Source organism: Pongo pygmaeus, chromosome 18 (genome assembly GCF_028885625.2).
Source record: "Pongo pygmaeus isolate AG05252 chromosome 18, NHGRI_mPonPyg2-v2.0_pri, whole genome shotgun sequence".
Lineage (NCBI taxonomy): Eukaryota > Metazoa > Chordata > Mammalia > Primates > Hominidae > Pongo > Pongo pygmaeus.
This window is the reverse complement of record NC_072391.2, coordinates 51,000,760-51,027,318: the sequence shown is the minus strand read 5'-3', so window position 1 is coordinate 51,027,318 and position 26,559 is coordinate 51,000,760. Positions and strand designations below refer to the sequence as shown.

Sequence of the window (26,559 nt, the reverse complement as noted above, 5' to 3'; positions counted from 1 at the left end):
GAATAGCGTATAGTGACCCCATCCATTGTTGGCAATAATTAGCATCACTATGATGTTTCTTTGAAAAAAAGAACAAAGAAAGAACCAAACATAACTACTCAGTTAACATTATGTGCTTTCTTCTTATATTTACAGAAAAACTGCCAGGTTGTAGTAGGAATAAGACTCTGTTCAAGAGTCACACATATATTTAGTACTAAAGAGTGCACAATAATCAGTGGTCAGACGCTGACATGGACACACATTTTTTGGAAAAGCATTTTCTCTAACACTTGATTTACCTACATCACTGAAATGAAGCAGGCAGGCAGAACAAAATCTTTGATTCTCATTCTGACTTCTTCAAGGCAAAGGAAGCCCATTCCGTTCCTGAAGCTAAACTATGAATAATTATTCCATAATAAACAACACCCTCAAAATTTTCAGCCATCTAGGAAAGACGCCAGGGCTTTGTAGAAAATAAACAAGGCACTGATTTTTATTATATTTTATTTAGAAAGACAACTCAGGTGTGGACATTGAACTGTACCTTTTCTTTGGAGCACTTTTCAAATGATAATTTCTTCCACTGTCACCATTAAATCTTAATCCATTCCAGCTCCTTGCATGGGTCATTGAGTCTATATGTACTGCTGTTATTTTAAAATGTTTCCCCTTGGTAGGGAAAGAGGGGGAGAAAAGATGTTGAGAGCCAGATGGGCCTCTTCACAGTTCATTTATCAAACCTAATACGCCGGGCCCCACCTTCCTCTCACTCACGATTGCAGTTAAACTTCCATATAATTTGGTAATCATTTTCATTATCAGAGAGTGACCCTAAAGTAGCCTATCCTGGGACACCCGGTCCTTGCAGCTGCTCTTTTTCTGCCTTTTCCTACAGTAGACCCTAAGAACCTCAGAGTTTATTAGCTGCAGACTGACCTTTGGGCTACGCAGGTCAAGAAGGGGTCAGATCAGAGGGCTCGCCCAGTTCTTTAAAAGCTATAACAAGCTGTCCATCAGGCAGAGGGGACTGGATAAACAAAGGCGAATCTTCAGAAATTCTGTCCCACTTCTGTTAACACTTACCCTGCATTCACACAGCTTCTCCCGATGTCCTTTGGATCATTCAACTCTGGGGAAGTGAATAGACAGCCCTAATAAGCCTATTTGGAGAGGGTTGTTTATGGGATTAGGAAGCTTGGAGAAGGAAACCCACAGCACTCAGATGTGCCTCTAGAGTCGCCGGGCTGTGTGACACTGTGACAAACTCGGTTACCCCAAGTCATGCAAAATTGACACTTTCCTCAAAAAGCTAAATTACAAGGAACATATGCTTCAGTTTAAGAGACTTCAGTGAGTCCCAAACAATGGCTTGGCGCCTGATCTGAGAGACAGACAAATATTTTATAACCAGGTTACAAGTTTTACTTTAAAAATTCTCCCTAATATGATCGCAAATGAACCTGCTAAAGAAAGGTAAAAACCTTTATTACAAAAGACTTAAAGTAAAGTTATTGCCAGCTGCGGCAGCTCCATTGACCTAAATTTCTTGAAGTTGTACAATTCATAATGCACTCTCTAATGTGCAATATAAGGTAATTAGAGTCATCTGTATTTAACTTTCAGAGGAAAAAAATTTCTATTATCTAATCTAACTGATCCCCTGATAGCTTTGATGAAAGTAAAATACTGTAACCTACTGCTTGGCCTTTGGTGAGTGCTAATTATTTTCTGTCAAAGCACATTTTTCCTTGTGTAATTCCGAAGTACACAATAGGCCAATCTCTAAAACACAGGCCGCTCAGTAAGCACTGCAGTGGATGTTTTATAACTTTCACCACCACCCATTTGATCGCTACTCGAGGCAATGCCCAATTCCAGACAGCCAGATGACACTTTGATGAGGAAAAGAAAGGTGTATGGTAACCGTCTGTTTATACGGATCGCATGGATGAGTCTGTAGATAGGTCACTAAGATGGGAAACATCAAATGGGGGTGGAGAAGTGGTGGGGAGAAGGTTATGGTTATTTAATACTCTGAGGACACTTTTCCTTCTGAGATCTCAAGACACCAGCCTCTTGAAATTTTCTTTCAGGTGTTTAGTTTTAAGGGGGTCTGCACAGTGTCAGCTGTTAAGCTCTTTCTTTCCTCCTCCCTTAACACAAAGGACTTGAGAATTTTTGTTTCAGTTGCTAGACTACATCAACTTCAACACTGGCTCCAGCTCCTGATTAAATTGTTAGCAGTAAGGGCCAGAAATGCTGAAAGCAGATTCCTTTTAAACAGGCCACTTTGACCATGTTGTCTAATGATTTGGTGTATTAAAAAATTATTGTTAACAAACCAAACGCACTCAGCAAAAGACATCCATTTGTGCTCTCACTGGACCACACGGTCTTTGGACGGAAGGGAAGCAGGGGAGATATTACAGGGAAATTCCTTCTTCCTCCCTTTCTATTTAATTGGAATCATCATGAGGACGACATAAAACATCAAACAGAGACAAAGAAACCCCTTAGATGTCCACAAACTGATATTCCATTCCTTACTATGTATACTTTAAGGAATATACATGCTTAACTTATAATACAAAGAAAATTTTAAAATTAATTATTGAAAGGTAAATTGGAAATCATTTAGTCATTACTTTAGTTGAAACCGCCTGCCACTGGCCAGGCATGGTGGCTGGCACCTGTAATCTCAGCACTTTCGGAGGTCAAGGCAAGAGGATCGCTTGAGGCAAGAAGTTTAAGACCAGCCTGGGCAACATGACAAGATCCTATGTCTATTTTTATAAACATTTTTTTTAAAAAGAAAAAAAAGAAACTGTCTGCCATTTACTCCGACCACACCACCAAAAAGATGGGGGAAGGGGAGGGTGAATATCATTGGGAATTTTAAAATTACTGTTTAAATACAAGTCTGAATTTAAAGATAATACATATTTGAAAAAGCAGCTTTCTGATATCCAATGAGAATCAATACTTATACTGTCTCCTTTCTTGGAAAATGCTCATCTTCAGCCTTGTTCAGACAAACTTATTTTTATGATAATTATTACTAGTAAAGCTATCAATTATTATAAATTCTGTTGCATGAAGTCATTTGGAGAATATTATGTCTATCAATAAATGTTCTTGACTTCCAGGCACATAGAATTTTTAAGCACCAAATGAGATTCTGAGACAAAATATGCCATACCCTTCCTGATTCCTCTCCCTCTGGCTTACAGACGGATGACAATTCAATAATTTTTACAAACTACAGATCTAAAAGATAATCCTAACATTTGGGAGAACTAGTTCTAGCCTCCCACATATCAACTGCTTTTCAAAAAAGAACAGGATAACATGATATTTACTATGCAAGCATCAGTTCTGTAAAAACTGATGATTTAAAGAAAGTTTTCACCAGTAACACCGCTTCTAAGCACAGGTAACTCCATGGAAAGAGACCAGGTTGAAACAAGAGTCATTCCTAGTTGGTCAACCCTAAAAATCGGGTTGATAAATAGGCTACAGTTATCGCCACATAACAACATTTTGAGGTTTTGGTCAACAGCGAACCTTATATATGTCAGTGGTCCCGTCCCATAAGATTATAACACCATATTTTTATAGTACCTTTTCTATATTTAGCTATGCTTAGATACACTAATACTTATTGTTGTGTTACAACTGCCTATAATATTCAGTACAGCAACATGCTGTACAGGTTTGTAGCCCCCAAGCAACAGACGACACCATATAGCCTAGGTGTATAGTAGGCTATGTCATCAAGGTTTGCGTAAGTGCACTCTATGATATTCATACAATGGCGAAATCACCTAAGGACACATTTCTCAGAACCTAACCCCATCATTAAGGGACGCATGACTATACTTTCAAGTAATCTGCCCTGCACAGAGTGATACAGGAGCACTATATGGATTTCCCAGACAACCGCTCTAATGAAATAGCAATGCTAGTCTTTTAGACTGTTGATTAAAAAGGGTTCTTCAGCATCAGGTACTTATATTACATTATGCTCAAAATGTAAACATTTATGCTAAATGTTATATTCGGGAATAAATTGTGTAAATATACTGATGACGTCAATGGATCATTACAATTAATGTAGGTGCTGTGGGCAGGAAAGCTAACTTTAGCTGAAAGCATCTTAAACGTGCTTATTTTTCATGGGCCCTCAAAGGAAAGGGATGAGGCCAGCCATAAGGAAGGGCTTGGCCAAATATAGTTCTTGTTTGTCAAGAACAACAAATCCCATTTCACAACAGAACTAACCTGGCATGCCATTCTCTCCTCAGGTTCTGGCGTGCAGTGAGCGAGGCAAGGATGGCAGTCAAGATTTCATTCCTTTGTTCCACGGGGAGCCCCTCTCTTTTAACTTCATGAAGCACAGCATTTGTCTACAAGAAATGATCCAAAACAGAGAAAGAAAAAGTGAAAAATTAATAATAAAAAAAGCCCATAAGCAAATAAGGACAGTAAATCAATGGCTTTTTTATTACAGTTCCCCTGCTAACAAATCAATACAGTAAATGATGGCCAAAAATGGCCGGCATATATTTTGTATTTAATCAATGTACATGGCACATAAGGTAAACTCTAAAGCTCCGTTGCCTTAAGTAACACATCAAGATACTGCGCATTCTTACTCTAATTTTCTCAGCACACCAATGATTTTTTTTTCCTGGGAATTGCCTACCATGAGCTATTATTAGAAATGATTTTCACGTACACTTCACTGCGAGTTGTTTGTTTTGCCTTTTTAAAAAAGAGCAGCCTCTGACTTTCACTCTCTGTTTCCTGCCACCCAGCTGAGGCTTTCTCTGCCGCTCTTATTTGAATCATTACTTTAAATTTCTACCCATGCCAGCAATGTTTTGTGGGGGAAGAAGGGGGAAGGAAGATTCACTCATTTTCCTTGCCTGTTGCAAATCAAGATCTTGCAAAGAAAAAAATGGGAACACAAAAATCAGAAAGACCATTTCTTTGAATGAGTATCTCAAAGAACATCTTTAGATTTTTATAGATGTTGTTTTATAATTTAAAGTTAGTGTGGCTTCTTTGGAGATTTTATAACCAAAGCAATTGCTAAAAGGAATGAAATTGTCTGTGTTCTAAGTCATTCAATATATTCCTTATCTAACAGATGCCAATATACTTGTTTACTTAAAGAGCATACCCATAACCTGGTTCTCCTGTGAAACACTACTCCCTTACTCTTTGATAGCATTTGACAGTGCATATTTAATATCTTCATGACAACCTTGAGAAGAGGCGTAGTGAACATTTGTTGTTTCTATGCTTAAATCCATACCTCATCCCCTTTGTCTGGCAACATCACCTAAATCTCTTCTTACAAAGTCTTTTCTTTCATGGTATAAAGTCTTAGAGGGACTGTCAACCAAGGTATCCTATCTTCGCCTATGAAGGATGTGGGCCAGACCAACTTGATTCTTTTCCAGGATTTCAGACTCTTGAGAGGAATAATAAAGAAACGGGGGAAAATACTGAGGCAATTTATCAATTCCCTTAATTCCTTCCACCCATGGTCCTCAGAGTATCTCTAGTTTCCGGAACTTTCTGAGGCCAGATCATTCGCTTTTCCTTTGATAGTGTCAGTCACCCAATATCCTTTCAGTAAAGTCCCATTTTGTTTAAATTCACCAGGGCTGAGTGCAGTGATTCATGCCTATAATCCCAGCATTTTGGGAGGCTGAGGCAGGCAGATTGCTTGAGGTCAGAAGTTTGAAACCAGCCTCCCTAACATGGCGAAACCCCATCTCTACTAAAAATACAAAAATTTGCCAGACGTGGTGGTGCACACATATAATAACAGCTACTCAGGAGGCTGAGGCAGGAGAATTGCTTGAAATCTGGGAGATGGAGTTTGCAGTGAGCTGAGATCACACCACTGTACTCTAGCCTGGGCAACAGAGTGAGGCTCCATCTCAAAAAAAAAAAAAAAAAAAAAAGTCATCAGAACCTGTTTCTGTTGCTTATCAAAAATGTTAACTGATACAAACAGGTAAGTCAGAAAATAGTACCTCCATTGTGAAGGAGCCTGGATAATCCACCTGACACTAGCCAGGAAAAGGACCCTGATTCTGCCTCCTATCCCAGTATTCCATCTACTGTGCTGGAAGATATGCCCAGTTGGACACTCAAGCAGCTTCTGTGGCAACAACATTTTCAGCCCTCCAGCACAAGGAGGAACGTTCAGCTTCTCTAGGTAATTCCAGTGCATGAAACCCAGGATCCACAGGTTGCAAATTCAAATACTCACTAGGCCAGGCACATAACATGAATGAGTTAAGCAGAGGTTACTGAAAGACAGCACATGTTCTGCCTAAAAAAGGCAAGCACTATTCAGATCCAGCCAGCTCTGCCATTCAGAAAAGCTGGCTCACCGATGCTAGATTCATGAATTTTCAAAATAACAAGAAATCTGGTGTGTGCGCGCACGTGTGTGTGTGTGTGTGTTTAATGTAAAAACTGATTTTTGTAAATCTTGTAAACTCATTAAAATTTTTTTAAAAAATACCATGTGGGTCAAATGAGAAACACCAATGGGCTGAATAGAACTTAGGCAGCTACCAATCTGTGATCTCTAATCTAAAGGATGTCTAATTTCAGACAGGTCTGAGCATTAGCGGGTATTCTAACAGTACTACTCCTTGTCTGTGACACCCTACTTCATGTACTTAAAGTTGAAAGGAACCTCAAAAAGTCAAGTACTTTATCGGCCAGGTGCAGTGGCTCACACCTGTAATCCCAGCACTTTGGGACACCAAGGTGAGTGGATCACCTGAGGTTAGTAATTCAAGACCAGCCTGGCCAACATGGTGAAACCCTGTCTCTACTGAAAATATAGAAAATTAGCCAGGTGTGGTGGCAGGCGTCTATAAACCCAGCTACTCGGGAGGCTGAGGCAGGAGAATTGCTTGAACCCCGGAGGCGGAGGTTGCAGTGAGCCAAGATCGTGCCACTGCACTCCAGCCTGGGCAACAAGAGTGAACCTCTGTCTTTAAAAAAAAAAAAAAAAAGTCACACAGTTTATGGTTATATCTGTGGGTACATATTATTTTACCAAAATGCAAAAATGCATCAAATGAAAGACAAAGTAGACATCTAGCTAACATGATCAAAACAAAATTATTTCCCTCTGTGAATCTATTAAAATGTTTATTTTTTAAAGTCATTTACCTCTTCCTTGCCTTTCATATCATTTACAGTTTATCCAGGGGCCCTTGTTTTCCATAGGCTCTGAACAGCCTCTAAGAGGGGAAGGAACAAGGATGTAAGAAAGAAAGTTTCACAAAGAAAGCGGATGTTGCCTGTTTAGTTCAACACCGTATCCCCATTGCCCACAAAATATTTGTCAAATCAGTGAATAAAGAAGGGACTTGAAAAATAAGTATTACAAAAACAAAGAACAATGAAGGCTATCTTCTTTTAAGAACTATTACATAAATTATAAACTCATAAAATGGATAAACTAAGAAATAGTTATGTGCTTTATCAAGGAGCTCTTCACTTCACAAAAGGATTCACTCTAAGGTTTCTTTAAATAACCAGATCCTCTAGAAGTTTAAGAGTTTCCTAAACTTCAGTTATTCTAGCATATCCTCATAATTCTTGCCATATTTGTATATTAACTATATAATACAGTATTTCATATTTTTCTTTAAATTGACACATTTTTCATAGTAATTTCTAGATAAAAGTAAAAAAAGAAAAAATAATACTATGAAAATTGGCTCATTTTTTAAAAATATAAGTTCACTTCAAAAGACAAATGGAAAAACCAATGGTACTTATAAATGAGAAGATAATTGGCCTGGCGCGGTGGCTCAGGCCTGTAATCCCAGCACTTTGGGAGGCCCAGGTGGATGGATCATGAGATCAGGAGATCAAGACCATCCTGGCTAACATGGTGAAACCCCGTCTCTACTAAAAATACAAAAAATTAGCCAGGTGTGGTGGCGGGCACCTGTAGTCCCAGCTACTTGGGAGGCTGAGGCAGGAGAATGGCATGAACCCGGGAGGCGGAGCTTGCAGTGAGCCAAGATCGCGCCACCGCACTCCAGCCTGGGAGCGAGACTCTGTCTCAAAAAAGAAAAGAAAAAGAGAAGATAATCATAAAAGTAAGTATAAACAAAACTATATATTTATTTCATTCTAGATATATACTGTTGCTTGCTGAAGGCTCTGAGACTAAAGCATGCTCTCTCTTTGTAAAGGAAGATATTAACAAGTTGTGGAGAATAACGATGTAGCAGATTTAAATGAAGACTTCCTTGACATAATCACATAAACAGATGGAGCTGAAGAGAGAATCACTGCCTCACAGTGTGGTCCTCATGTGCAGAGTCCCCAAGTGCCACCTAGCATCACCCTGTATCACCTGTGGTCCACATCTCACATTGTGGGTGCACTTCCCTACTGCAATGGTTTTTAAACACTTTGCAGATAAAGCTCTTTTCTCCCCAAATATATCCTTACATGCAACTCCCAATATATACAACAAACAAAACTGGAACAGTTCTCTTTGAAGCTGGTGTGGAGGACCTAGAAGTCCTCCCTTTGTCATGGGGCATCTTCTCAAAGCCCCAAGGCACTGCGAAACACAATTTGCCAACCCCAACCCAAGAGCATCTAAAATAGCATTCAAGTTTTTAAAAGTTGAGACACTACTAGGAGGAATGCAAAATACTACCATTCTGACAAACGGTTTGGCAATTTCTTATAAAGTTAAACATACATTTAGCATATGACCTAGCAATTTCATTTACAGGGATTTATCTAAAGAAATGATAACTTATGTTCAAACAAAAACATGTACACAAATGTTTACGGCAACTTTCTTCATAATCACCAAAAACTGGAAACAATCTAAATGTTCCTCAAAGGGTAAATGGATAAACACACGGTGGTACATCCACACAAAAGAACACCACTACAGCAATAAAAAGGGCTGAGCAACTGATGTATGCCATCACTCAGCATCTCAAAGACATTATGCTCAGTGAACAAAACCACTTGTTTGACATTCTGGAACAGGCAATACTGTAGGGACAGAGAACATAACATTGGATGCTAGGGATTCGGTTGGGCAAGACGCAGCATAAGGGAATTTTTGAGAATGATGGAACCATTCTGTACCTTGATTGTGGTGGTGGTTACGTGAGTTTATACAAACGTTAAAACTCATAAGACATGTGGCTCATGCCTGTAATCCCAGCACTTTGGGAGGCCGAGGCAGGTAGATCATCTGAGATCAGTAGTTCGAGATCAGCCTGACCAACACGGCAAAACCATGTCTCTATTAAAATACAAAAATTAGCCAGGTGTGGTGGCACACTTCTGTAATCCCAGCTACTTGGGAGGCTGAGGCAGGAGAATCGCTTGAACCCAGGAGGCATAGGTTGTAGTGAGCTGGGATCATGCCACTGCACTCCAGCCTGGGCAACAGAGCAGACTCCATCTCAAAAAAAAACCCAAACAAACAAATAAAAACCATAAAAAACCTATAGGATTGTATACCAAAAAAAGGCCAATTTTATTGTATGTAAATTTTATAAAATTTAATTTAACTCAAAAACTTCATTTGCATCACATTTTTAAAACAAGAAAGAATGCAGAAAACAAGTTTCAAGTAAACACATCTAGCAAATAAGTAGTAAAAAGAGAAATATAACTTAACGACAAAAACAAATTCTGTTACAAAAAAACTATTTTAATATTAGAAAAGGAAGGGTGAACTTTGAACATTCAAACTCTAAAATTTAGGGTGAAAAGAAATCATTGCACAAAAGGAAACTTCAGTGTCAAAAGAGCATTCTTTTTACAAGGCAATTAACGTGATATTTTTACTCCTTATAATAGTGTCAGCTTTTCAAGGTTTGACTTCCCCAGGAAATGTTTATAGACCATTTTCCCATTAGTAGTGACATAGAACTGTCTTCAAACAAGTAACAATTTTTAAACAGTCTCCTATTACCAAAAACACATTCTTCCTCCCCTCCTCCCAAAATACAGGAGAAAACCCCCACAGGTTTAGGAAACGTGCACTGGAGGCTAAATTTCATTTCATTAGTACTTTTTTTCAATAGAAATCTACGGAAATGCAGGCCAGATCAGAAAGAACTAAGTATTAATATATTCTTTAGAGTGCTGGCTGCTCAAATCCCTGCTGTCACCTCCCAGCTGTGGGTCTTTCCCATAACTCCAAATGGTGATAATAACAGAACCTCTCCACAGTTCTTGTAAGTATTAGTTGCCTGGTACATATGCCATCAAGATGATTATTTACTTTCATCTTAAACTCTGCCAATCTACCTTGTGCTAGGTTATGCTAGTTTAACAAAGGGATCCCTGAAAATGTCTATTACTTTAAGTGGAAAAACTTTAAAGGAAATCAGGCAACCACGGAACAATCACAAACATAAAATTTTTATGTACCAGAAGCCAGAGGCATATCTTTTTGCGTATCCCTAGTGGTAGAAAATCTTTATCTCTTTATCCTTTGAGGGTGGGTTTTATTTTTAGAACAAGTTCTGATTTTACTTGATCTCTCTATTAGTGGACACCCCTCTCTCCTGGGCCAGTGCCCGACACTAAGCTGGTCCTTCTCAGTCCCCTGTATGCCTTTCCCCATTCTAGGATGAGGAACTCTTGTTATCCCAAGGTCATACCTTTCATCCTCCTCTCATCTCTTCGGCTTGCTCTCTCTGTGGGTGATCTGCCCTTCCAATGGCTTTAAGGGTTCCCTGTAGACTGTGGACATCTCTACGCTTCTACCTTCAAGCGGACCTTTCCACTAAGCTCTGGTCCCATGCAGCCAACAACTGACTATCTTCCTTAAACATGCTGCCTCAAACATAAGATTTGACCTTCACCTGTCCACATCTGAACTATTTTTGCTCTCCTTCCACCATATTTCCCTAGAGTGGTGACTGCACTACTATCAATGCAATAACCCAAACTAGAACCCTAAGAATCACCCTAATCTTCTTCCCTTTCCTTTCCTGCACTGCCTATACCTAAACATAGAAAATCCTGTGATTCTTCTCTCCTCAATATGACTGAAACTTACCCCTTCCCCACCGCCATAGGCTTAGTTCAGGCCCATCTCTCTTCTGGACCATGTAATGGCCTCCAAACTGATCTGTCTGTGTCCATCTCACCCCCTTCATGAATTTTCCTGCCTCAAGAGTGATCTTTTAAAAGTATATGTCCAAACATGTTACTTCCTGTTAAATAATTCAGCATCACGTATAATAGTGGTTTTTACGCTTTCGTCATGAAGCCCCAGTGCTTCCACGAAGTTTCTTAGGGTCACCAAGGGGACAAGGAGCTTCGCTTCAAAATCCCACCTAAACCAGAGCACCTTTGCTTATATATGCTTCGGTTATTGGCATTTGGAGGACACACACAAAAAATGATTTTTTTTTAAATCCAAATTCCTTAGCCTGGGGGGAAAAAACCCTTTTGATACAGGTCCTGCTTACTTCTCCAATTTTATCTTCTATCATCTTCTGTTTCATATAAAACTATAATTCCCTAAAAACACATGGCTATTCTATACTATACTTCGATTTGTACCTTTGCCATATAACTTTCCAGTAACTACTTATTCTTCAAGAAACATCTCAAAAACACCTCCTCTGTGAAGTCTTCCACAAACTACATCCTTCCACCAGATTAGATGGAGCTGATCATTCTCTTTATGCACCACCATGTTGTACTCCATTGCACTTACATATTCATTTAAATTTTTCTCTTCCAGAGTGTGGGCTCCATTAGACCAGAAGGGTCCATACCCATTTCTTAATAATCTCCAAGGTGCCTAGTATGGCAACATGCGGCGAAAGTGGACTCCTGATGGATACTTTGGAATAAATGAAGCCAAATGACATGCTGAAACATGTCTGGGGAGTGAAGCTAACGATCAGGCCAGAGAGCACTATTCAAGGTCAAAAACAGTATGTGAAACCAGCTTTGATTTGATTCAAACTATTCCTGAAGATGAGTCTAAGAACAGGGTCGGAAAAACTATTTTTAAGTAACAGAATCAAGAAAAATGAGTATATGCCCTTGGTAGGTGACTACTTAAAAGGACAATACTCATTTGGATGGATGTGTCTAAAAATATACCCTCCTAATATGAGGGTACGTATAGGAGGAAGAAGTCCCACTTTCTCCATTTTAGTAGAGAAAACTAGTTTGGATTCTGGCAACACACAGCATATTAAGGACCCCTAAGAATTTCCCAGTCTTTCATTTCTCCTGGCTCAAAACTTCATGTATAAAACCAAAGCAAAAAATCCACAGCCAGAGAGAGAGAGAGAGAGAGAGAGAGACTGAATGCAAATTAGAAAAGAAAAGCCAAGAACTCTAAGGAGCCTTGAATTTTAGGCTTAAGTTTCCTATCTTTCTTGGAAAAAGTCTCCCAATTCTGAACGGATTCAATTAAAACTCAGCAATTCACCTAATTCTTGTGGGGCATATTGCTACAGTCAGTAACTTTCAGTATGTCCTAATCCCACTGTATCATAGCAGACTTCGTTGCACATAGGGTTTTCAGAGAGGAACCACTCTGAAATTTAAAAGGAGACTTACACCATTTACTCTTTACTAATAATTCTATGCAAGTCTTTAATCCTTTTGGTTCCTCTCTGATATGATGCAACGGCTTCTGATAGGCCTGTAACTCAAAAATTCAGACTTAATCTCTCCATCTTACAAATCAAAGAATGTTGTCCAAGGAAATGCATGGAAACAGGATGGCATTCTACAAATATGGCTGGTAATCCCTCCACAGAGTTCATTAAAAAAAAAAATCTACTACTGTTCTTGCAATTTCAAAAGGCATTTAAACACCAGGATCCCAGAACTGTGTACCTTTCTGACCTCCCCATCTATCCTTCCTCACTACCACCACAGAAGTAATACTGTCATTATGGGAAAAATGTCACCCCCAACACTTTTTATATACATAGCTGTCTCATGTTAGGGCTGTATTTCCCCTCTGCACACACAAATTACAAAGATATGCTCTGACTGATAATGAGGGCTAAAGGTTCAACTTGTGAAGAAACTTGGTTTAAGATGTTATCAGCTGGGAAAGCTATTTCCTCACATCAACATTGCCACAGGCTGTCAAAAGCCGCAACCAGGGCTCCCCTCTTCAAAAGTCCAGGAACACTTTTTTTTTCTTTCTCTCCTTCCTTTTTTTTTTTTTTTTTTTTAAAAAACTTCATGTATAAAACCAAAAAAAAAAAAAAAAGAAAGAAAGAAAAAAAGAAGAAAGGCACAGAACCCACTGAGATAGCCTTAGTCCCATCAAAGAAAGGTCGATCTCAGGTCTTCCTTCATTTAGTGATTGTCAGTTTAAGATGGCTCTTTTGTGAGGCCTCTTTGGCTCAATGCTGAGTGATGCCTTCACATTTTCTAAACTGGACTGGGCACCACCAAAGATTTCCAGCATGCTTGGATCCACAGTGCGGCAGAACAAATAAACATTCCTCCCAGCCCTTCTGCCCACCTTATCTCCCTCTCCGGGAGCAGGAGGTTTTGAGGGTGCCAATGTTTACACAATGTTAAAACTTTCTTTCCCCTGTTTCCTGAATTTGAGAAAACGCATCCTGGATGACCTCGGCTAAGAGATAACACCAAGTCACCACTGGGTGCCACGTCTACTGGACTACTTAAGGCTGCTGTCTTCATCCTTCCCTCCCCTCCCCCACCCTTCATAGTCTACTCACCCAGGAAAGCAGGAGATAAGCTCCACTGTCTTGAAAGGAAGGCACAAAGGCAGAAGTCTTCAAGAGGCTGCCAACAAAAGCAGGCTTTTGTTCCCACCTTAAAGACACACTTGGTTCAGTTCATCTCAAAGATCCACTTTATTTGACTGAACATCTCCGCAGAGTTCACCACATGACTCCTCAAAAATGTGCCAGTAAGACATATTTTAGTGTTTTTCCATCATGTACTATTGAGCTAAGGGGGCTAGCTGAGAGTAATCAAGAATGTCTATGAGGAAAGAATTCAGGGAAAATGTTTCTTTGATCAGTTTCCTCATCCATAAAGGAGTATAAGTAATAGCACCGAACTCGTGAAGCTCTTGTGAAGAGTAAATGAAATAATCCATGTAAAGTGCTTAGCACAGTGCTCAGCATACACAAAATGCTTGATAAATGTTAGAAAATGGTATTAGGACTATTGGCAGCAGCATTATATGTATGAAGTCTTGGGGGGAAATATCACAGAAGAAATATATGGATATGGATTTACAAAACCCAAAATCCTAAAATATCACAGCCATGACTATGAATGACTACTTATTTTTGTTTTTTCCCCAAAGCACTTACACCATATCTCTCATCTCTCTCCTTCTACGAGTAGAGAAATCACTCTGCCTCCTCTGTTTGACAAAAAGCCATGGAGCCACAGCAGCCTGCCTGCCACTGCAGAAACTCTCGGGGACAGTCATGTGGGCGACCGCTGGAATGTTCAGGCTGCTGTGGGAAAAGATGGCCTGCCCCATACGTTTAAGCTCGGATGTCGGGGCAGTGTACGAAAGCTAGACCTCAGAGCTCCAGTTGGCAACGCTGGTGTTTCAGATGATGGTGAAAAACAGCCCCATGTACTTGTCAAGGAAAGAAAAAAAAAAAAGAAAGAAAGAAAAAGTGGGGGAGAAAGGTAAAGAGGAAAAAAAAGTGTTATTTATAGAAGCCAGCTGCTTGGGCCTTGGCGCCAGCAGCCCCTCATCCTGCTATTTTACGCCTGCAACCCCACTGCCCCTACTGGCACAGGTACAACTAAATGTTGACTTCAATGCTTCAGAGAGCACTCGACTGATTTTGTACATGATTAATTGCCAAAGACATGGCTGGCCATATGGAACAGAGAAAGCATCAAGTAATTCATACTTCTGTATGTGATCGTTTGGCCCCTGTTGTTTTAATGTACAGGAAAGAGCTAGTATAGCACAGCCCTGGTGTCTTGCCCCTGACAGCCCATTAAGAAATCTCAAAGCACCTAGTCGAAGTTATGCTGTTGGCTTTTCAATAGCAGCCTAATAAAACAGAAGCAGAGCTTTCCAACCAGTCTTAAATCTTTCACATACAGTACATTAACTACTACGGCTGAAACAACAGGCTTCTTATGATAGGAAATGGGATTTGATTTCTAGTCTCTGCATACTTACTGAAGGCCTTTTTTTGGCCTTTATGGAGTTTACAAAATCATTGTTCTTCTTTCTCCCTCTGTTTTCCAAGCAGCCTAATAGATTGGTTTGTTTCAGTAGAGTCTACTCTTCGTCACTATTATATGCATTCTATGTAACCAAGCTGATTCATAGACGGGAGCAGGAAACAGCATAATTAGTCTTACCAAGAGAGCCCAGGAATCACTCTAGCTTCTGAAGCATTAGCCTCCTTTACAACCAAGAAAACAAAACCTATCTGCTGGAAGGAAGAGCCTCAGAAACACACTCTTATTATCCTCACTTCCTCCCCAACTCTGTGAAATGAATCCATTCGATGTGGGAAAGAATATCAATTTATTTCCCAGTTGTTCTACTGTTGGTTCTGGGTGACATTCCACTCCAGGCACAAGAGAAAGGTGCCACCTTAGGTGCAATTCATCCCAACTTGCAGTCTGTTAGCTTCACCCACTACTAAGATCTTTGCAGGCTGTTACTTTCAGTCTGAGGGGAATATGTATGCGTTACCACAGTGTTTTCCTTTCAAGGATTTTTCAGATGACAGTACTAAAAGTTATAACACCATCAGTAGTTTCCTTTGTTGGTTCTGACACATATTGGGAGGATGACTTTGTTAGCGTTTTCTGTGAAAAAATACTTATATGACTTTTTTTTTGTCTGTGGATTTTTAGGTGTTGAAATTATCCTCACACCAGAAGACACCATATATGGGAAACTCCACTTGCCTGCCTATTCATTAGCAGGATTATAATTGCTCCACGGCTAAAATGAGCTAACAACCCATTCACAGCTCTAAGCCAATGGGAAATTCTCTGCCTGCCTACTGCCTCTCCTTCCTCGGGATATGCTGCTGCTTTTCAGGATGAGCAACCCAACTAATAAACAATAGCATGAAACAGAAAGCAAGAGCAAGACTCCTGGGGAAAAAAAGGAAACAAGAGCATTAAAACTGACTCAATGATATGGGAATGAAGACACAATCCAAGATCTCTACAAAGACAAGACAATTGTTGTTGTTGACCATCATCTATAAAACTGTTTTTATTTTATTACGGTATGCTTTACAAAGTATGATGATCATGTAATTCTCATTTTGCAGATTTTCACTTGTCCATTTTTGGGAGGGTGAGATGCCCAAGAGTAATCAGTGATGGAAGTACTGAGCATGCTAATTCTTTAAATCTCTAGCTCACTGTTACCTCAATAGTAGTGTTAGTAGATTACACATAAAAGTATTATACCTAATACCGTTATGTTATATATATATATATAACAGAAAGTAATATACATAAATATATCTTTTTAAAGTCTCACTGATGAAAATAAACCCATCAGGGCCACAAAACCTTCAATAAAGAAAATGAAAATGCTCAAACTGCAGCCATGGAACATAGCAATACTACCTGAATCTAGAATTAAACATGGACATACCTGTACATTTCACATAATTAATACTAGAATGACAGCTGACTTCTCTCCAAATACTTCCACGGTGCCTTGCCTTATCTTTATCTTTTTATCAAAAACTATTAACTTTATAAATAAAAGCAAGAACTCTCCCAACCCCACCACAACACACACATGCCCCTAATTCCCAGCCGCTACTTCTAAGAATTCCACTGCACTAATCTGTTCATTGTCCTAACTGTTAATTGAAGGTGAAGAATGGCTAACTACACCAAGTACGAAATAATTGAGCCACTGATGATGTTTGGCCTAAAAGTGGCTTAGCACTTTCCGATCCTTGGACAAGTGAAAAGTTACCCAAGATCTCCATCAGATCAATTCTCTCCTTCCCCTAAACGTCAGCAGCACAAAGGCTGAAGTGGTCTGTTGGGCACACTGGATTATATGAAGTGTAAAACACTGGGGGAGAGGGGAAGGGAGGGACGGCCTTTGAAAGGGGACGGGAAAAAGAAATCACACTTGCAAGAGGATCCAGCTGACAGCTCAGTCCCTAACAAGTGAGACAAGTGAATATGTTTGGAAACATTGTGAATGCAGGAAGGGCACAGGCCTTTTGTCTGCGGCCCTACAGTGTGTCTTTAACCCAACTGCTGCCTGCATCACTGAACATATGTTTTCTACACAAGAATTGAAGCAGAAAAGGCTCTTTGTTATAATTCACTCCTTTGTATATATCTACCCCCACCCACCTACCCACCCAACTCCTCTTTCAGCAATACCCAAACCAAAGCCTTAGTGGAAATTCTATCTGCTCAGGAGAGTGAAGCCAGAAGGTCCTACTGAGACCTTACTACTGCCCCCAGGCCAAGAGAACTGGTCCCCCCAGAGTGGCAATAAGAACAACAGCTATGTTTATTTAGTGCTTATGACCTGCCATGCCAACAACCATTCCATCAACATTATCTCACTTAATCCAGCAATCACCATATATCAAGCATCTCCATTTTAAAGATGAAAAAACTGAGGCACAAACACAGTATATCCCCCATGCCAACCCCTGCCACTGTAAAGTCACAAGGGACGAGTTCCATACTAGACACATGGAGTTGGAGATGCTTTGGAACATTAAGCAGACAGCGTTTTGGAACATGAGAGAAATGTATATCTAAAAATGAAAGATTTGGGAAAATTATATATACACATATACAAATTCTACACTTTATATGTCGCCCTATGTAGGCTGGGATCTGGACAGTACAAAAACTCAAATTAAAGCAAAGCTGATGCATAAACTTCTCTGCTTTTGGCTGCAATGAAGAAAAAATTATTTTTGGTGATTCAGGAGGTCTCCCTTGTACTTGAGGACTTTAGCACAGGAAGGAAGAACCAAGGCCCTGAAGGCCAACTGCCTTAGCGACCAAGCTGGCCACAGGCAAGTTACTTATCCTCTCTGGACCTCAGTTTCCTCATATGTAAAATGAGGATATTTATAGCAGCTACTTCGGAGAGCTCACAGGATTTAGTTTTTACACATAAGGCCCTTACCATAGTACCTGACACATGGCAGCCAGTCTGTAAGTGTTAGCTCCTTTTTCTCCCTAGAATTTTGCTACTGAGATTTAGGATAAATCTAAAGTACTGGCCACTCAGAGTCATATTAAATCTACTAAAATGAGTCGTAAAAATGAAGCCTTTCTTTATTCCTCTCTTTCCCCCATTTAGTCTTTTTAAAATTATTATTATTTCAATAGGTTTTGGGGAACAGGTGGTATTTGGTTACATGAATAAATTCTTTAGTGGTGATTCCTGAGATTTTGGTGCACTCATCACCCAAGCAGTGTACACTGTACCCAATGTGTAGTCTTTTATCCCTCACCTCCCTCCCACCCTTTTCCCCAAGTCCCCAAAGTCCATTGTATCATTCTTATGCCTTTGCCTCCTCACAGCTTAGCTCCCACTTATGAGTGAGAACATGCAATGGTTGGTTTTCCATTCCTCAGTTACTTCAGTTAGAATAATGGTCTCCAATTCCACCCAGGTTGCTGTGAATGCCATTATTTTGTTTCTTTTTATGGCTGAATAGTATTCCATTTGGTATATATATATAGATATATATATATATATATGTGTGTGTGTGTGTGTGTATATATATATATACACACATATATATATATATACCATAATTTCTTTATCCACTCGTTGGCTGATGGGCCTTTGGACTGGTTCCGTATTGCTGCAATTGTGAATTGTGCTGCTGTAAACATGCATGTGAAAGTATCTTTTTTTGTATAATGAATTCTTTTCCTTTGGGTAGACACCCAGTAGTTGGGATTGCTGGATCAAATGGTAGTTCTACTTTTAGTTATTTAAGGCATCTCCACACTGTTTTCCACCCCCTATTCAGTCTTACCCCAGGGTCTCATGGGGTAGCAGAGTGCACCGATATCAGGTAAGCTGATATCTCTTAACCTCGACACTTTCTGACTGATGATAATGATGATAATGATACAGCAGCCAACATTATTGGGCGCTTTCTATATGCCAGGTGCTGCTCACATATACTATGTTACTGAATCCTAAAAATAAGTCTATAAGATAAAGGTATTATCATTTCCATTTTGCAGATGAAAAAACTGAGACTCAGAAAGCTTAAGTAATTTGTCAAATTTTATATCATTAGTAAGCAACAGAGCCAAATCTAACCCAGACATCAGGCGCCTGTGCCCGAAACTAACATATATGTAAACTGACAAAGTTTGGAAAGTGCTTTCATTAACTTCATCTCATTTGATCCTCATACTAACTATATGTGTTGGGTAGAGCAAGTATTAATCACATTTTTATAGACAAGGAAACTGAGGCTCAGCTAAATTAAGTAACTCTTTAATATCAAAATTCATAAAGAAGTTGAGCTCAGACTAGAAACCAGGTGTTCTAACTCCAGGCCCAGCACGGTTTATACAGAACACGTGGAATGGAACATACTGAAGGTAAACTGCCATGTGATAAACCAATCAATGACATTTGAGTCTCTGCTATACAGAAGACATCCAGAAGGTCACAATACCTGGCCACTAGGAGCTTACAATCTATGCTGGGAAATACAACATATACACAGGGTGGAGGATGACCAAGGGGGACATAAAATAACTGTTAAATTTGATTAAGCTTTTAGGGTTGATTTTGATTTATAAAACAGTTACTCTGCTCTACTAGAATGTCCTGTTCCTTGCCTATCATAATCTTCATGTTATCATTTAATACTGATTCGCTAAATAGAGTTGTGTGTCATATAATGATGTTCCAGTCAATGACAGATCACATATATGACGGTGGTCTCATAAGATTATCATGCCATATTTTTACTCTGCCTTTTCTATGTTTAGATATCTCTAGATACACAAATACTTATCATTGTGTTACAGTTGCCTACAGTGTGCAGTACAGTAACACGCTGTACAGGTTTGTAAGCTGGGGGCAACAGACTACACCACATAGCCTAGGTGTGCAGTAGTCTCTACCATCTAGGTTTGTGTAAGTACACTCTGTGATGTTCACACAACAACAACATCACCTAATGAGACATTTCCCGGAAAATATCCCCATCATTAAGCAACACATGACTGTGCTATTATCTTTTCATTTTGAGACAACGGAACTAAAATGTAGACCTGTAGGAACAAAGATATAACTAACAAATATCACCACAAACCTGGCCCACCCTTAATAATCTTATTTTTCTATTATTATTAAGATAAGAATAATCTTATTTTTCTTAAGATTCCTGAGGTCAAAGCTATGTCTCACTAAGCTCATGCTATTGACGTTGTAACTATTAAAACTTAAATAAAATAACAATCTGGTAGAAAAAGATAATTCAGTGAAAATCACACGGGCAGAGTTGCCGTACTTGTCCTTAGATAACATCTACCTAAGACAAATGCAGTCCCTGCCTAAACGCCACTGTCTACGGAGTCTTCAACATCAGAACTACCTGCTACTCGGCACATATTTACCCAGAGGAGATGGACGACGGACAGACGGATGGATGGACACACACACACACACACATTCACTCAATTTTGTGGTACGGCTCTCAAATAGGAATTCAGGACCTAGTAACTGGAAATATCAGTGCATTTATTAATGTATTAATGATGAAAAAAAAACCCATCACAGTGACTACGTAAAATACATAATCAGAAATGTGTCAACAACAATAACAAAAACATAACAATAACTATTACTTATTTTACACTTACCGTGTGCCAAGCCCTGTCCTAATCACTTTTCATGTAATCCCAATTTAAATCCTCATAACAGTTCAGTGAAATTGGCTTTATTATCATCCCAACTTACAGAAAAGAAAATCAAAGCACAAAGATATTAAGTAACTTGCCTCAGATCACACAGCTGATAAGTAGTGGGGCCAAGAGTTAAACCCAGCGGGTAGTAGAGTTCACTCTCTTACCCACTAAACTATGAAATGACAAACTATAAGGAACTTTCTGTGAGGCAGGGATGCAGCATCTCATGTATTCCCTTTAACAAACTGACACGGCAGGTTGGTATCTTCAGCAAACTCATTTTCCAAGTGAAGGAATCCAGGCTCAGAGTATTTAATGAGTAGCCCAGATTCTCATGGGGTAGCAGAGTAAGGGTGGCTGGCAGAATCGGGGTTAATGATGCTACGCCCTTGACCATGGTTTCACTGACAGACTAGGGTTCAGAGACAGTCTCCACTGGTGGAAGAAGTGGTGACTGGACTTCTGGTGACTGAGACTCCAATCAGGGACTCTCTCCGACTAGAGTCTCACTTGGACGCACAGACCAAGACCTGAGGTCACAGTAAACAGCATCATTTTTTAAACTCAGAAAGACAACCACCAAATAGTTGACAAGCCTTAGCTCCACTGCAGATATCCCAGAGATTCTCCCTAGCTATAGTGTCCCAGGTCAAGGGTGAAAATAATGATTTAGGGCTATTTTCACATTTATGAATACTACATATGAAAGGAATGTGTCAGATGAAATGTTAACTTCTGAGTGCTAGTATTATCCAGAAGATCACAAAAGTCCTTAAGTTGGCAGATACTGCTCTGTGTATACGTTTAGTGCTCTGTGTATACACTTAGTGCCACTAAAAGAGGCCATCATTCCATCTAAAGTGTGGCATAGGCAGCAGAATCGTAGCTTCTCTCTGGTTAGGAAAGAATACTCAATGTTCAATGTTCACACGAGCAAAACATGATTTACGGACCATCTATAAGCTCATTAGAATTTGTGTCTTATGTTTATAGGAACAAGATTTCCAACTCTATACTTCTCACAAATTTATTTTTTTAATTCTCATTATACTGCATTCATTTTCTTATATCGTTCCAACTGTGATTTAGAATAAAAGAAACAATTGTGGATGGCTCAATGAGAACACAGAGGGATCCAGCATATGAACAGGATAGTGGTACCATTCATCATGAGCAGTAATAGGCATCAGTCCGCTAGCCCGCCTTTGCCCGTTAACTCATCTTTTAATGCCTCCCACTTAGGGCACTCTGAGGTCCAGAGTTATAAACTACATTTCATTCAGTTTTAGGGAATGAAAACAATATTCCAACTTCAATTATGAATCCATTTTAAAAGCTATATCCCCACTGAAGCACCTTGATATAAATAGATGCAGACTGTGCAGAGTTTAGCCTTAGCTTTAGAAAGCCAGTGTGGTTACCACAAAGATGCTTTGAGCTGCCCCAAGGACAACAAAAGCCATGTTTCTGTCTTGATTAATACAGTCTAAAACCTGCAAACTACTGCTGCGGTTGGCATGAATTCCTACTTAACTCTAACTTGCCACATCCAGAATAGTTTTATGCTTTGATAAGCAGATATTATTGGCTCATCTCAGACAGACAATTGCCTCTCCTGCCTTGTTGAGTGGTTATACATTCCATATCCACAGATTAAACTGTTGTCGAAAACCAGTGATGGGCACAGCCCTTTCACGCTGAAATTGTCTCCATGAGACTGAGCAGGAACATGTTAACTTTGGGGTTCAGACAATGGGTATTCTGAAAGGATTAGAAAAATGGGCAACAACTGAACCTCCTCCTCCCTCCTGTGTTCGAGTCTACCACCTGCTGTGGTATTTTTGTTTCAGTAACAAAGAAGCCTTCATGTTGGAGGCTCATATTTAATGTTTGCTGAACTGGCCCCTTTAGTTTTGGTTAACTCTTAAGGAGCAGAAAAAGAAATATTTCTTGCCTGACAAATAAATAAAACATCCTCCTTTCCCGATTGTTGCCCAGCAAACAATACATGTGCACCTATGGACATATGTGCATTTATCTCTATATACTGAGACCTTTATACACCATACAGAAGCTGGGAGGATACTCTATTTATATTTAATAAAGTATTACTGGTCAATAAGAGCTGCATAGCATTTGTGATTTCATGGTTCACTACAGTAACAGGTGCTGTGATAAACAGGAATGTAAAGTGTTAAAAAGAAAGAGGGGATCACTTCAGAGACGTTAAGCAGCTTTAAACACTGACAGCAGAAAGGGAAACTTTTTAAGCAATTTGGTTGGGTCAGTAAAAAGTAACACAGGTCAAAGGAACAAAATGGTCCCCCAAAATTCTGGCCATTGATAAGTAAGCATACCGTCTTATGGTTGGGTGCACAAGGCAAAAGCTAAACAACTGTTGTATGGAAACAAAAATATGCTCTCTTTGTGGCTCTTTTACAATAAGTTACTTCAGCTTGGTGAACGCTTGGGGCCCCCATTCTCCCTGTAGACATGGCTGGGGTATACATTAACGAAAACAAAAGGGTCCATTTTCATTGTAACCATGCAGAAGGGTTAAGCATTTGACCTTCAAGTATGGTGCGCTTGTGCTCAGTGGAAAGGTTCTTGACAATATAAACAAGAATTACTGCTGTTAGAGAAAGGAAACACAATTAAAAACAATCTCAGATGCTTGTTGTACAGCTGTTCAAGTTTCAGCTCTGTCTGACCTCTAAGGATGCTACATGTTTAACGGAGACAATTTAAGATATTTTAGTGAGTCCCTTAAGCATTCGCCATGGCCGTCCTTCCACATGGGAATACCTATCCTTAAACACAAAGCACTTTTCCAGTAATGAGATTTTACGCTGTGGGGTTTACCCTTAAAGCCATTTGCCTTCCCAGTCTGTCCTCCTCTTGCTATCTGACCACCCTGAGAAGTAGCCACAGACCAGATCTTATAGGGACTTGACAGGAGGCAGGAATGTTTGACTTTAGAGAGTACAATTCTTTAAAAATAGTTTGTATTTTTAAAGCAAAATCTTGTAACTTACTTTCCAAAAAAGACGCTACTGAAGAAAAGTTTCTATTCTGTTAAACAATTATTTATCTGCAAAAAAAAAATTTATTTCAACAAAAATGCAGTCATTTATTTCCAATGTGCGAAAGAGAAAGCACTGAGAACTCCAAAATAGAATTAGAAACAGGCCAAAAAAAAAGAAAAAAGAAAGAAAGAAGAAGTATTTCTTCTAAGACATCACAGGAGATGGTTTTAAAAGAAACAGAAATGCTAAAGTCGAAGCTGAGGCAAACCACTGTCTTCCTGTCTTCTGATGTTCTTTGAGTCACCAAAAGGCTCTGAAACTCTTCCACAAATAAGAGAGTCCGTGGGAAGTGATCGTGAGAAGACACTGTCCTCCACTGGGGCAGGACAATGCGAGAAGGCCGAGGGACTGTGGCCAGGGCCTATGACCAGCTTTTTTTTTTTTTTCTTTTTTTGAGACAGAGTCTCACTCTGTCGCCCAAGCTGGAGTGCAGTGGTGTGGTCTCGGCTCACAGCAGCCTCCGCCCCCCCGGGTTCCAGCGATTCTCCTGCCTCAGCTTCCTGGGTAGCTGGGATTACAGGAGTGCGCCACCACGCCCAGCTAATTTTTGTATTTTTAGTAGAGATAGGGTTTCACCATGTTGGCCAAGCTGGTCTTGAACTCCTGACCTCAGGTGATCCACCCACCTCGGACTCCCAAAGTGCTAGGATTACAGGCATGAGCCACTGCGCCAGGTCTACGACCAGCTTTAAATGAACAAATCATGGCTGCCTACCCCAGACTTGAGGTGATACTTCCTACTCAGGAAGAAAGGAAATCATACCGAGGTGAAACAAAGGCAAGAGACAGGCCAAATCTCATAAAGAGCAAGGCACAGGGAAAGTTTTGCTTGTCAAATACACTTTAATCTCTAAAGTCACTGGGCTTTGATGTTGCCCCAAACAGAAAACCTACATGGTTTGCAAGATTTACAGCATTTCTAGTGGGAACAGTTTCATGCTCCAGGGTTTTTCCTTCGGAGATTAAGGTTTATTTTATCCCTGATGTTCAATGTGTCTGACTGTAAGAACCTCATCAGAGACAAGGACATTCTCCTGCCCTCTGACTCATCAAATACACCAAACTTTTATTCATCAAATCAAATTCGCTTTTCAGGGAACAAAGCTGCTGGAGATGATCCAAACTGTGGGGTAATCACTGTCATTCTGACAAGACAGAAGTGTTTCTTTTGCATAGAGTCAGCTCCTAAGGGAGATGATAAAAACTGGCTAAAAATGGCTACACTAATCTCTATATTATAAAAGACCACACAATTCATTGCTTAAGTTGAAATGAGGCAAAGCAAAATAGAAGGGGGAAGAAAGAAACAAATTACCACCACTGCCCATACATCAAAGAAAATCTACCACAAAACCCCCAGCACTCAAATAATTATAAGTCACACAGAAGCAGTTTACAAAGGCCACTTCAGGCACAGTTCACTGGAAGGAACTCTTCGTATTTCCACTAACACTTTCTTTCTTGAAGAAGCTGCATCTTCTTCTGACCTCAAGGTGAGGCCTGACTTGTAAGGATAATATATACTAGGCTAAGAAGCTGGTAGTAAATTTCAACTGGATGGCGGATCAGACTTAATTAATCCCAGCACTACTCAGGAAAATGGTAGGAATCGCAGAACAAATGTGCCTGGATGTTGAGAGATCTACTTCTCATCTAAGCATCGTGGCCAGCAGAAATGAACCGGTGAATAAGTCATGTCCTGGTTCTCAAAATCCCCCATTAAGAAGAGGCTCCAACCTCAACATTCCCCATGCAATCTGTTGATGATGATTCTTTGCTATGGTGAGTGGGAACCATTTGCTTTTATCAAAACAAAAGGCAAAACAAGAAAGAATTTCCCCCACACTCCTCTCTAAATACACAGGCTTAATAGAAAAGAAGTGTATTCACTTCTAGGAATGGAAAACATAAACAAACCCCTTTGGTGTAGTATTCATAATGATGCTAATGGAAGACACTCCTTTTTCACTGACGCATGTCAGTGCATCTCTGAAGTTAACATATAAAACCACAAAACATGCCAGGGAGGGGAAGAGGCTGGTCTGATACCAGCAACTGATTAGCAGAGGCTAAAGTGTAACCCTGGTATCTGGACTTCTGACTCACAACCCTCCCAGAGATTATTCCTGGAGGTTGCCTTAGGACACAGGTAACTGTAAGTGAGGTTTTACTCTAAATTGCAACAATTTGATCCTTCTCCCAGTACCCCCAGCTATACTGTAATAATGCCCAACCATTTTCCTCTGTTTTTCCACAACAGACACACACTTGTGAAATAAGGAAGGTATGTTTGTCCCTTTGGGGGACAGTTTCTTCCATGCAATTTGCAACAAAACACACCTTGGATTTTAAAAGAGCTATCCTGTAGTCACGATATTGATTTTTCATTTTGCTCCACAAATACTACCACAACTTTATAACTGATATACAGCATTAACAGTTTCCTTGGCCTTAGAGACCAAATTAATCACAAAATCAACAATCTGTTTTTATGCCACAGAGTTCAATTTTCGTTTTCAACATAAATTGCAAAACCACA

The 26,559-nt window shown here is 39.7% G+C and overlaps 1 protein-coding gene across 5 annotated transcripts in view; it reads right to left on the bottom strand.

Moving 5' to 3' along the window:
* Window positions 1-26,559, bottom strand: part of FTO (FTO alpha-ketoglutarate dependent dioxygenase) — a 408,367-nt gene that overhangs the window by 171,619 nt on the left and 210,189 nt on the right. For 4 of the 5 annotated variants that reach the window (XM_054453521.2, XM_054453522.2, XM_054453520.2 and 1 more), the window contains exon 8: window positions 4,267-4,391. In XM_054453521.2, the coding sequence (XP_054309496.1) occupies window positions 4,267-4,391 (125 nt within the window). Of the gene's footprint in view, window positions 1-1,089; window positions 1,115-4,266; window positions 4,392-26,559 lie in introns of those variants that run through there. The other variant, XM_063655154.1, reaches the window with a different exon arrangement.